Here is a 13,937-nt window from a genome sequence, read left to right on the forward strand (position 1 = left end):
TTTTCTTTTTTAATGGAAGTTTTGCACACATTTGTAATGTAAGCGCAGCTTTTGTCACCATTCTATAAACTGAACTTAATTTGAGCTCTACACAGCTGCACATGGTGTATATTAATGAGCTGGAGCTGCAGCAATATGCCAGAATCATAAAATGTATGCAAAAAAAACAGCATTGTTTAAGTCAGCGTCGTTTCCACTGGGCTAAAACTCCACAAGTGGACTTCAAACGACTCCCTGTCCACTCGCCTGGCTGCACAGTTTAAAAGCTCGACATGGTGCGCGGGGACAATGGCGGCTCTCGAAAGCGCGGCGGTAATCAGGGCCGATGGAATTTTCCCTACATCATTAAAAAGGGATTGGTGTGTTCGCTGCGTTCATTGGAAGCGCCGTTAGTTAACCCAACAAAGGTGCTCCGGCTGAGGACCCCCTGAGATGAAGGGCATCCCGGGAGTTCAGCGAATCCACCTCTAATCCTCCATGCTCCATTGTACAGATATACTCTAAGCCCTTTGACTACTTCCAGCTCTAATCTGGGCAGATTTAGGTGAGTTAAACAAGTTTCTGATCCCTGGACCCACCAGTTCCCCTCCTCCGTTCTGCCCTCCCTTCACGGTGACAAGTTCAGTTACAGGAGCTGCCAGCAGCCCAGGTTGCAGCCCAGTTCTTGCAAAAGACGTTTTTCCTACGAGTTAAAATTCAAGCCACAAACTTGGTGGGTTTTTGAGTCAAATGAAAAATAAGGGGGATTGTGACATTTGAAGGAAACTCAGTAAAACCGTCAGTCAACTCTTTATTTGCAGCTTAGGGTGTTTATCATACACAACAAAGGAAGCACAAAGTTGAAAACAGGAGGCAATACAAATCATAAAAACAGAAAAACAAGTAAAAACAAGATACGATTTGAACCCCTCCAATCCCCCCGTCCCCCAGAACTATAGGAAAGGCTATCATGTTGATGGTGAGACATTAGATGTACACTTAAAGTTCTAGAAAAAAAAAAAAAGCATCAATTTTGGGGTGAAAATTGGTGTAAAAGTTCTTTAATCACACCAGTACAACAAAAGAAGTTAACATAGTTAATAAAATTATTAACTATACAATTACCACAAATTGATTGAATTGAATGTCATCACGAGAAAAAACAAAACAAATTAAACTAGTGCTTTTATATTACCTGACAGACATGAACAATTAGATGCAAATATACCACTTATTAAAAGTGTAACAGACGTATTAACTTAACATTAAGTCAAATTGGGGGGAAAAAACCCTGAACTTTAATCCATTAAAGTGAAACAAAAAGCACGTCTTGACTCTCAGTCAGTTTTTTACCCCCTCTGCCTTTATGCCGCATTGACCTGTGGAGGTTTACCCCCCTGGGATGGGGGCAGTTGTTTTTCATTCAACAGGAACTTTTTGGCAGAGTTTTGCTGAGGGAAAGTCGAACTGTTTGATTAAGAAAAAAAAAAGTTTTACTCGAGTAGCATCGTCTCCTGTCTTCTGTCAGTGATATTTTGTGGTCCTAAATTATTTGTGTCCTTAACAAACAAACAAAAAAGTTTAATACACCGTTCTGAGCGAATGAACCGTGTGTGGCTTGTGTTTTTGAGTCACATATCTGAGGTTTCATTCATTGAACATCCATGGATGCTACATAGTACGATTTGAAGTGACTGTAATCCAGTTTCACAGTGGAAGCGCTGTGAAGTAAGATATTATATGATGTTAAGATAAGATATGATATCTTTATGAAATCTTTACCATAAAGATATGATAAAGATAAATATCTTAATATAATTTCTTAATATAATATCATATCTTAATATGATATGTCCCACTCAACCCCAAGCCACCTCCTGACGTGTGTGTTGGTGTATGAGTGTATTGTAGTAAAAAAAAACACTACATAAGTTGAAGTACAAGCTACAGCAAAGTAATTGGTTAAAATACTGGGTATAGTTGTCATTCTTCTGATCTCCACTCCTGTTGCTTCAAAGTGAGAAAACAAGCTAGTCTGACTGTCTTTAAGGTGAGCGCTCACACTGAGGGTTTGGAGGAGCTGCTGCTCAGCGTCTCCTGATGCATCAGACCGTTTCCACAGTGGAGACGCTCCCAAACTCATGTCCACGGTGAATAAAATACTCTGCAAAAAACCCCCAACAAAAACAAAAACCTTCCACCTCTTCTGCCTCACTGAGCTCTCCTCCCTCCCTCAGCTCCTCCAGACTAGCGGTAGCAGCAACTAGCAGCCACCCAGAGGAACGGCGAGGAAGTACTTCTCTGTGCAACACTTGAAAGAGCGGTTGTAAATGGCATAATGGAGAAGCGTTGTTGTGATGAAGGTTGAGTGTCGGAAAGAGCAGGAGCTTCTTAAAGAGATACGACCCAATTTCAAGGCATCAACGTCATTGTGAAGTCAATTGTTTTTATGTCATATTTGAGTTATGCAAAATGTTTAGAACAATACATTAAAAAGCACCTTAAAACCAAATCTAAAACACACAAGTGAAGACTATAAAGAACCCAAACATGTTTCTTTTCGTTCATTTGTTCTTTGTCTCCAGTAGCGATTGGTTAATTGTGACTAGATCTGAGATTTGGGGCGATGGTGGCCATGGTCGTAAGAATTTGTCCCGCAATCGATGAGTCCAGTCCCAGCTTTGTCTGCCTCTGTCGTCGTGTCCTTGGGGAAGACACTCGGCCCCCCTCATAGTGTGAAGCGCTTTGGAGTCCTCTGGACTTGATAAAGCGCTAGACAAAGACGGGCCATTTAATGTTAAGGAACCATCCTGATTTGCCACACGGCTCTTTGTTAGTGTATTTGCACAAATAGTAGCAAAACACATTCAAAAAGACCATCCAGCTGGAAGAAAACAGGATTACTGACACGTTGCCTCAACTTCTATTGACTGAGTTTAAACGTGTAAAAGACAAATCCTCGGCTCTGGACTCGGATTCTATTCAGTCCTCGCACTTCAACCATGTCAAGAGGTTTTTAAGTATATGTGGATGAATACATGAATGTCTGGCTGCTTTGTGTGGTGGGGGGGTCAGTGGGTGGAGCTTCAGCATAAGTAATAGCAGGCTGCATTCAGCGAGCCGGTGGTCATGACAAAGCATTTGACAGGCCAGAAAAACACCCCCTAATTTGGAGCTGACCTCAGCTTGTTTAGCATTCCCTGCAGCTAACGGTGATGACGACACGCGTCAGGCGTTCGGTTGACTCCGAGAGTGTGTGTATGTGTGTGTGTGTGCAGATGGACAACCGTTGGGGATGCCCTCTTATATTCTCAAGAGAGGGAGCTGCAGGTCAGGGATCAAAGTCCCAGCCGCTCCGTCGCCCCGGCGATACGTCTGGAGACGTCTGGATTTCCGGGATGAACTTGAAGTCGGCATTATGCAGTGGTTGTTGCAATCAATGCGGTGTTTACCAAGCCGTTGTAGCTTGCACCATGAAGCAGTGCGGCTGGCACGTGCTGCTAACACACACACACACACACACACACACACACACACACACACACACACACACACACACCTACACCCACACACACACATACACGAATGTGGACAGGTCTTTTAATTAAGGGATTGGTTAATTTCCTATTCAACTCGACAGTGATGAATGAGGAAGCTGAGCCGGCCCATCTTGCCCACAGCTTGCCGGGCCAGACAGCACCGCCGCCTGGGAGGCCTCTGGGTACCATCGCCAAATTTACACATGGAGATTTTGGTGTTTTTAACCCTTCGGATGCAAGTATCTCTGCATTTACTGGAGGAAGTGTGCTAGATGTGAGCTTGGCACGCTGCAGCAGCCTGTACGGAGGCCAGATGGTGCCGACGAGTAAACACAGAGAGACAATGGCCACTTTTTAACGTGAACAAAGCAAGGATTGTTTCTGCTGTTTGGCTACAGTTGAGATTAGCTCTTATCTTGGCTCCGCTGGTCGTACCTTCTCTTGGTCTTCTTAAGTCACTCGAAAACTCCTAACATGAATTTCTTAGGGTTATGAGTTGATTTACAAATTTGTTAAAGCTTTGCTGGTATTTAAAAAACACAAAATCTAACAATAAATTTAATTCAGTTGCAAATAGGAAATTATAAGTACCGTACTAAGATGTAACACATGACATGCCAGGCTCTGCCGTCTCTGTGGTTATACTGCAGGACAAACTGACCACTTTTCCTCTCTTTCTTCTCCTACTACTCTACAATTGAATTAATTAATTAAGATGTAATAGTGCTGCTCACAGATATCTTGCCTGCCATCCTAGAACACCTGGGAAATCTAGGCTTATTTCTTGGGTCTACAATCATTTTAATCTGTTTTTAAAGGAATTTCATCCGAAAGATCAACAGAAAGCAGAGCCCGTATTTAAAGATTTCACAAATAAAAATCAAAAATGTGTGCCATGCAGATAGTCCAGCAAATCTTTTAGGTGTGTTTCTACTAGTTTTGCGTATCTGCAGGTTGATTTTATTTGGTCATTTAATTGCAAAAACTAGATCTATCTCACTGTGATGGGACAGTGTTTTTGTGAACATCAGTTTTTAAGTTTGACAATAACAATGCGTGAATACTGATAAAAAATACTCTGTTCATATTTCCAGCTTCCCTGAAGGAATCCCCACAGGATTATGCTGCCACCACTATGTTTCACTATTTTATGAGGATGATGTGTTTTTATGGGTTCTATTAACAGATTCCCGTCCTTTTCACAATAACTCGGTGTTTGTTGATCGTAAACAAGCAGAATATATATGTTTGTGGTTGTAAACACTGTGGACAAACCTGCTCCTGTTGTTGCTACTTCAAAAATAAAAACAGTGTTTTTTCTCTGTGTCTGGAATTAATTTTCTCTACTCTGCTTTATTTGCCTTTTATTAACCTTTAGGGGTAATCTATCAAGTTCCCCAAAACTGCAAACGCACTCTGTTCTCTTTACCAGCAGAGGTAGTCACCTTTTAAACTGTTGTTGTTTGTTTGTTTGCGCCAGTGCAGCTAGTTCAGTGGCAGAAAACCATTCAGCTGCTTCTGTCCCGTTTTCAGCTTGTTGACATTTTCCATTCAACTCTTCGGCGAAGGGCTAAATACTTTCCATTTTCGTTATCCGTACCTCCTTTGTTGTCGCCGAACAGTTTTATTCTTCTTTTTTAAATGTATTTCCAGTCATGACGGCCTCCCTGAAGCAGCAGAGCTGCGGCCGCCCCCGCTGTGCAATTTATCCATTGTGATATGGCAGCCATTCATCTTTTAAATGCTCTCTCATGGTTTCCTCTGCGAGCGCAGAGCCGGCGGTGACCTTGAAAACGGCCCACGTGGCATATTCTGAAGAAAATGTATTCGTACACAGCCGCCAGCAAGATTTCCTCCAAGACTCTTCTAGACTGGTCTTGTGAACGTGAATGTAAGGAAACTTGTTTGCAGGTATGCTAATTTTAGAGGACGTTCGTCTTTGCTAACATTTCAGCATGAATTTCGGTGAAATATTCCTACTTTGTGGAATTTTTGTGCCAACAACCACAAATAAAGCGTCTTTCATTTTGAATCTACGTTTTAAAAATGTTAAGGCTTCAACACGTTTTCTAATATAGGTCCCTGTCCCGTAGCCTTCAGGTCAATTATCAAACTCCCTTTGTTTCATTTTTTGTCATGTTTTGTGAGCCTGTCTAACCGGGCCGTCTCTGACTGACAAACACAGATGTGGCCCGTTCCGTTTTAATGCATATTAATGAAGTTAAACGGCCCGCTGTAGAGATGAGACAATGGGGCCAGAGGAGGGCTGGCTGTGCACAGTAGTCTGATGCTTTGCGTGGAATGACTCATTCATAAGTGAAAGAGGAATTGTTGAATAGATTGTGTATATATTTAACATTTTTGTGTGCTAAATTTTTTCAAAATGTTCCCCTGTGAAGCTGTGTGGACACTTCTTTTAATTCAATATTTCTCTTGAATTATCCAAATCATCTCTCATAGGTGTAAGATGGCACCGTTAGTCTTATTTTGACACTAATTTTCTAATATTTTATTCAAAATTAAAATGTCTATGATATATAACATAATTCTGGAGGATACGTCTTAGAAACTGCAAAACACACAACCAGAGTTAAGGTAATGCAAGCGAATTCTCCCGTTGCCTCTTCCGTCTTCAGTACAGGTTTCACACAGGAGGATAATTGGTGCTGCGCCGCCTCCGACTTCAATTTCCTGTGTAAATATTCATCAGCTTTTTGTGTGAATAACTGTTTATGGAAATTTCATCACTCTAAACTTTGACAAGTTGACTTTACTTAAAAAAAACCTTGGAATCCGATTGCCTTGAAAATTTTAAGTAAGTTTAACTACTATTCTTCCGTTTTGTTTACTTAACATATGACCTTGTTGTATGAACTTAATTGTGTCAAGTTCATTTAACTTAGTTTAGTGAAGTTGTTTCAACTTAGAAATAGCAAGTAAATTATCCTCTTCTTAACTCAACTACATCAAGTTAGTCCAACTTACATGAACAGTACAGTTTACTTAGCAGAATCTAGGGAACCGATTGCCCTAAATAAATTAAGTAACCACAATAAAAGATTTGTAAGTTCACAAAATTCAACATTTTATTTCAACAAAATTATATACTTAGCATAACATAACACTCAATAACCCCACAGGAACCTGGATGAGGCCTGCCATGGCATCTGAATCCTGTGGATAATAAGAAAAGTTGCAAATTAAAAAAAGAATGAGGTGAAGTTTTGATTTCCTTGTGCACAACCTCTGACAAACGCAATAGCAATACATACCAGAGACATTGTAGAACTCTTTCATCGTCCTCGAGGAAAACAGAGACATCGCAGGATAGCAGTCGTCAAGGCAACAACATCACTGGTCTACAAGTAGGAAAAACAATAAAAGTAAGGACTGCTTATTCTGAAGAAACTAAATCACATTTTTTCACAATAAGTGGCATAAAATAATTGTTCACCCTTATTTGTTGTCTGACTAAGACTGATTAGAATTTTGATGGTTGTCCAGTTCAAGGAGCAACAGCAATTTTCCAACTTGCTATCAGCTGATTATTATGTTAATGCCACAGACTGTTGCTCAATCATTCATTATTTCAACAACAAACTGTGTTTTTTCCAGTCTCAATCAGCCAAATATCATCAATACAAATCCCCCCTTTAATACAGCGTCAAACTGGCTGGTTATTGCAAATGAGAGGATGTGAAGAGCCGTCATGTGCATGTGTGCTCGAGCTACTGAACAAGATATAAATTAAAAACTTGCAGAATTTCCTTCATCTTATTAAACAAAATCAGATGGAAAGCTCACCTTTCTTTCAAACTGGACAAGAATCTTGGGAAGTGCGTTGTCAACGACTCCTTTTCAGACTTGAATGCAGCACAGAGATCCCACCCTCCACTCTGGTTCTGGTGGACTCTGCACAAACAGTAACAATCAAACCCGGCTGCGGAGGAGTTTTGTTGATTTTGGGGTGGCACAGTAAACAGGCATTTTATTCAATATAAATGCATAAACAAGCGCATAACTTTCAAACAAAGTACCCATTTTGTTTATTAATACAAAACAATGAATGATGTCAACACTGACATGTAGAAAATGCTGAGCAAGCTCAGATTTGCATAAACATTTGCTCAGATGTTGCAGAAGTCTAAGAATCTAATGTTTCCAATCACTTTAGTCTATTTCTTTATGCAAAACCAGTCTACCCAAGCATAAGTATCAATAGTTCATCATATTACTACTCCTAGCAGTAGAAGTGAAAAGTACAGTGCCCCTCCCCCAAAATGTTACTCAAGTAAATGTAACCTCTACTACCCAGCTCGGAAGAAAAACAACACAATGGGCAGCCTAACTAGCTTAACGTGACTTATTGTCATTAACAAGCCAGCATTGCGTCCAACAGCTTTACTCTACTTACTCGGTTTGTTTAGAAAAAAAAAGAAGATTTTTGCCTTTTAATATGTCTGTCATGGCTTTGTGCCATGATTCTAACACACCAGTGGGCACCTCTGCACAGCAACACGTCTCCGGTCCGAACCCACTGGTGCGAGCATCACAACGCTAATGTTGCATTTAAAGGCGGAAAAACACATTACTACATTTTATCAATGGATTAACCGTTGTAATGGCTGAAAAGTGCGGTGGACAGCGGGCACATATAATGGAAGTGCATGGGCCTTTTCCATATCAAATAAACATACGGATAATAGAAAGTTCACCACTAGGAGGTAAAAAAACAAAAGCAAAAAATCTAAATAAAATAAACAGCTTCGAAGTCAGGACGGACACAGGCCAAACATGTACATTACTCACATTACATGAGTTGAATAAACAATTTAGTGAGACTTGAGTAAAGCATACAAACCTAATTTAAATAAAAATAGGTATAGCATTTTAGAGTGATGACCTTTGAAAAGTTCATGAAACATCGTTTGCATAATGCTGTTTAGAGTTGTGTAAAGCAGAGGTGAGTAGAAACCACTTACACTTAAACAGTTCCATTTACTTGAGTCACTTTTCAGACACAAAAAATACTTTTCTTAATAGTTTTGTCATGTTGTACTCTTACTTTACTTAAGCAGTATTCCCAGCAAGTATTTTACTTGAGTAAAATTTCTGGATGCTCTGCCAATGCAAGTAACTTCCCTGAATGAAAATAAATGTATTTCAATTAAAAAAACAGTACACCAGATACAGACATACGCCCACAGTTTATGGTAAAGTGAGACATCTTGTTTGTACACGCAAGCTGTGTGTTCATATTTTCTATCTGCTGAGCCTGCTGTGTTATTTTTAGGATAAGTGAATTTACAGTAAACGCCACATATTGTCATTAAAAGTACTTTACCCTGTTCACTGTCTCAAGAAACAGAAATTGCTCATAATTGTATATTTTTGTCCATCTGACAACATTTTAATATGCTAAATCAGATTTTGTGATCAGCTGCTCAGTATTTAAGTATAATTTTTAATACTAAAGCTGGGCAGATCGATGCAAGACACTGGTAATATTGATACCCCATTGATATCAGTATTGGACCAATATACTGTGATAAGATTGATACTTTAGTTTCAAATTTCCTCTTGAAATGCTGTTTATTTTTTTTATTGTAGCTTCTCAACTCTACCTCCAAAAAGAATTTGTTTTGATTTTCTCTGAAATTATAACTTTTTGCACTTTGTTTACTTAAGAAAAAAAAATGCATGTTTGTTTCATTTTTCTATTATCACGTTAATATGTTGGTTAAAATATTTTGTTGACATGAACTTCATCCAAATTCTATCCTTAAAACAATTCAGGGGTAAAAACTGCAAAAAACACCTAGAGGTCAAAAGTGTGATGATATGTCAAAATGAAAAATAATAAGAAGTATCGGTATTGGTGTCCGTATCAGTATTGGCGATACTGACATTGTATTAACTTAGTTTCAAATCTATACCAAAATATGCAGCATCCCACATCAAATACTTTTTAACTATTGAGTACTTTCTACTTTTTACTTTCACTTGAGTATAAATGTGTTGAAGCAGAAATACTTCAATGTTTTTCTTGAACTGTCCCTTTAAATTAAATTCAGAAAAATAAAAAGAAAAGAAAGAAAAAAGCAGATTTCCACTGCTTACAGGGGAGATAACACAGAGAGGGAGGTTTTCAGTAGGATTGTTACAGAATGGTTGTGGTGTTGTGGATCCTCCTATGGGGGCCACAGAGTAAATCAGCTTGATCTAAGCCACGCCCCCATGCTTTATTCAGGGGAGTTTATCAGCGCCTACACGCTCAAAACTCAGCAATCCAGACTCAACAAGGGAGCAGAGAAGAAGAAAAAGCGAATTGCAGGCTCCTCATGCTCACAAACGCAGCATCCCAACTGTTTCTTCTCTCCTGTGGACATTATTAAAACCCCGCAGCTCCGACAGGATGGACTTCTTGGACATGCGCTCACCTTATGACTACACGTTTAATTTCTGGAACGACTACCTCGGGTTGTCTACTCTTGTCGCCAAAAACAAGATCAACAGCCCGATCTGCAACCCGAACTCCATCACCGAGTCTCTGAAAGCGACTCTGGGTTTGGAGGACGACTCCCCGGTTTGCTCCTGCCTGGTCGGCCAGGCCAGAGACGCGGACGGAGCCCTGGACAGCTGCTGCTGCTGCGGGGCGCCCGCGGGCTCCCCGCCGATCTCCATCTACGACCTGAAGGAGCGCATCTCTCTCCTCAGACCGTACGAGCAGCTGGGGGGCGGCGAGTCCCCCTCACACGGTGGGAGCTTCGCCGCCTTCGACCTGTTCTCCGCCGAGCGACGGCGCAAGCAGACTCAGAGGGGGAAGCCGGAGCCGAAGGTGTGCGTCTTCTGCCGGAATAACGGCGCCCCGGAGGAGGTCTACGGCACCCACATCCTGAAGACGGCGGACGGGCGGGTCCTGTGCCCGATACTCCGGGCGTACACCTGCCCTCTCTGCAGCGCCAACGGCGACAACGCGCACACCATCAAGTACTGCCCGCTTTCCAAGGACCAGGCTGGCCAGAGGGTCCCCAAGGGGGCCAGGGCGTTCGGCAAAAGACTGAAGATATTTTAAGCAAGAGCAGGACACAAACAAAAAACTAAAAAAAGACAACAAAAAAAAGAAGAAGAAGCTGAAGTTGCACTGGAGTTAACAGAGAACGACTTGAAGAGAATATCTTTTCTATGTTTGCTCTGAAATGCTTTGGTCTATATATCGTAACTGTATGAGCACATAGTTTACACCCGGACGCATTGTGCGTCTTAGTCACCCCCCCCTCCCCAGCACTCTAAAGATAAGAACCAAAGTACCGTCCAGCCCGACCTGTGAATGACCACTTCCATGCTGCCATGCGAAGTGGAAACTGACGGCCCTGTGCGTCCAGCTCACACGGAAGTGAATATGCAGCTCTCTCTGTTGTAGGTGAACGTCTGTCGCCCACCGGTCTGTGGACGCAGGGAGTCTGATGCAAACACGTCCTTCCATTCAGCACATATTTTCCTGAGATAAACTCACTTTTTTTTCTACCAAAGGAATACACTTTTATATCGAAACTTATACCGCGAAGTGATTCTTTTTCTGGACTGTTTATATTGTTGGATGTCTTATATTCTATGTGGGTTGCAGTGATTACAAATTTAAGCTAATTGTACAATAGAGGGGGAAAAAAAATTAACATGACATGCAATTTTTTGTGCCCAAACTAGTTCCCCTTTATGTCCAAGAATAATGAAAGAAATTTTTTTTTTTTTTATTGTGGGGGATAAAAATGTGGATTCTTGTAAATGTATAAATAATTTTAGAGATGAAAAACTTGACATTCCAAAGTCTTTAAGTTTCAATAGAAACGTTTTATGTACTTATTTTTACCTGATGTGTGACTGGGGAATATATTCACTGTTGAAAACCTCTGAATAAACATGTGATTTGCAGATAAGTTTGACTACATGACACTTTGACTGTAACCAACCGAGCACTTTTTAAACAGGTCAAACATAAAGAGAGCATCTATAATGAGCTCACTTTATAAACACAAGTCTGCCCCCTAGTGCTCAAAGCCTTCAACAGCAACATTGCGACAGATTAAGACTTTTGAAAAGCCTTCAAATAAATTCATCTCTTAATGCAATAATATGATCTCACACACAAAAACTTTGAAAATTCCAACCTTTAACTTGAGTATATTTGTTTATTGGAAAACAATTGACTTTATCAAAACCCACATAGCACAACCATTTGCCATTAAAATATAAAAATGATAAAGTAAGTGTAACCAAAATCTTTTTTTTTTTATTTAGAATTTTTTTTTTCCTGCTTTTTTAAGCTTTTGGGTGCAAATTTGATTCAACTCATATCTGTGTTTGTTTCAGCAGTTGGGCTCGACGGCGACTCGTGTTCATTTTATAAATGGTGGTCAGGGATGTGCAAACTTTTTACCAAGCGGGAAAATATTGTCAAGTTCAAAGCCGCTTGACGTTTTATTTTTATAAAATTGTTTAAATTATTTCTTGCGGAGTATCTGCTCAATAATAATCTAAAAATGCAATGTAGTCAGACTTTTGTACAACATGGGTCTGGACAGCATTTTTTTTTTCTTTTTTGGTTGATGATTTTTCAGGCTAGAGGACTTTAGTTAGTCTAAGCTCAGCAACAAGAAGGGTCATAGGTCACGAGTTCTTATAAAGGGGTTGCTGTATTATTCATTGAGGAACAGGGTTGTACCTGTAAACTCAAGACTCATTACTTTTACTGGAAAGCCGCAGGCATCCATTTGAAGATGAGACTTTATTTGTCTTTTAGTACTTTTATTAGGTTTTGCCCAGTTTAGTTCACACAGAGCTGCCTCTGTTTGTGGTTCTCTATAGTACATAGATAAAAGAAAGTTCACCACTTAGGTTATTTGTTACATAATTTGTGCAAAGATACTCATTAAACCTCTTTTATCAACTTAAAAATTGTGCAAAAAAAAGCAGTAGACTAAATCCTAGGCATCAAAGTTAACCTCAGTATCTTAAATGAAAGAAATACAGACACATTTACATAACCTACCAGAACCTCCTTCCAAATTTGCCATAACATCCTATGATGAATTAGTTAAATACAAATCAGCTTAGTATTTGTATGCATAATCCAACAAACAATATCAAACTTTCACATATTATTTACTTACTTTACTTTGCACACAAAGTTTTCCTGAGTAGCTTAGCAGCTAATAAACAACTGGAAAGTCTTTACTGCTCTGTCACAATCCACCTGCACTCAATTTCTACGCTGTACTGTTTCTGGAAAGTGCCAGAATATTTAGTTCTTGTTAATTGTAATTGGCAATTGGGGCAGCTAATAATGGCACAGAGCAGATTTTCATGTACAGACATGTACATTTCTAGTTTTTTTTTTTTTTTTTTTTTAGACTGCTCTTGCTCAAAAGTTGCTGGACGTTTGTGGTTCTGTCTACTACAAAATTCAGATGTGTGCAGAAACCTGGATAATAAGTGGGGGGGGGGGATCTGTTCCACCTGACATTTTTTTATTTTAGGGAGATTTTACTTGTAAAAAAAAAAACAAACAAAAACACAAAAAACACATTGTCACTCTATATCAACCGCCTGTGCTGGCTGGCAATTTTTAAAGGAGTCTGTCCAGTTCAGCCGGTAAAGTAGGGGTAGTATCATGCTGTGGGGTAGGTGGGTCTACAAATTATCGTCGAAAAGTGGCTGAAATGCATTATGAGTTCTTTAGATCTCGATGTGTTTTTCTCCACAGTGACACACCACACAAAATCATACAAAACCATTTGTGGTTTTAATGAAATCTAAAAAAAAATCAAGGGGTGTTTAAACTTTTGTAAATCTCACTGTGGTTCTGTTACATTACATCGCCACGCTTCCCTTTAAATACACGACTCATAAGTTGTTCCATTCTTTTTAAGTTCAACAGGATGAAAAGAAGTCAAAAGGAGGTCGTATCCAACATTTCTGACAACAACTTTACACATCAATTCCCTTTTTCCTGAACCACAAGACCGAATTGTCTTGAATTGAATTGTTGCCTCAGCACCGCAGCACAAGTCCTGTATAACGGCGCCACCTGCTGGCTATTAAAGTTATTAAAACACTAATACCTGTCAGGTTTAGAAAATTTACAATACAATGTTCTGAAAATTACACTTTGTGGCTTTTCTCTAATATATAAATTTTTCAAATTCTTACTCGGATGATTTTTGGTGACCTTAGCGATGCGCACAAACTCCTCTGTATTGAGTAAGACCTGCACCGATAAATGATTTTCCCATTGGGCGTCAAGAGGTCAATGCTTTGCTGAGCAACACGACAAAGACAGAGCGGCTTTGACAACATGTTCAGGCAACGTTCATCAGTCTGGACATGCCCACCCATAAATCCGTGAGCTCCTATAGTGGA

The 13,937-nt window shown here is 39.9% G+C and overlaps 1 protein-coding gene and 1 long non-coding RNA gene across 2 annotated transcripts; one reads left to right on the forward strand and one right to left on the reverse strand.

Annotated features, from left to right (window-relative positions):
* Nucleotides 1–6,582: 6,582 nt before the first annotated feature.
* Nucleotides 6,583–7,033, reverse strand: LOC114134813 (uncharacterized). The gene is made up of 2 exons (XR_003593471.1): nt 6,791–7,033; nt 6,583–6,692 (listed from the first exon to the last, which is right to left on the reverse strand). It is a non-coding gene; the product is annotated as an uncharacterized LOC114134813 (long non-coding RNA).
* A 2,520-nt stretch (nt 7,034–9,553) lies between these two features.
* Nucleotides 9,554–11,455, forward strand: LOC114134805 (nanos homolog 1-like). The gene has a single exon (XM_028001632.1). The coding sequence runs from the start codon at nt 9,934–9,936 to the stop codon at nt 10,591–10,593; it is 660 nt and encodes a 219-aa protein (XP_027857433.1). The 5' UTR covers nt 9,554–9,933; the 3' UTR covers nt 10,594–11,455.
* The last annotated feature ends 2,482 nt before the right edge of the window (nt 11,456–13,937 follow it).

Source organism: Xiphophorus couchianus, chromosome 19 (genome assembly GCF_001444195.1).
Source record: "Xiphophorus couchianus chromosome 19, X_couchianus-1.0, whole genome shotgun sequence".
NCBI lineage: Eukaryota > Metazoa > Chordata > Actinopteri > Cyprinodontiformes > Poeciliidae > Xiphophorus > Xiphophorus couchianus.

Excerpts from the sequence above, each read along its gene's own strand:
- LOC114134805 (XM_028001632.1), top strand. The coding sequence starts at position 9,934 with ATGGACTTCTTGGACATGCGCTCACCTTATGACTACACGTTTAATTTC.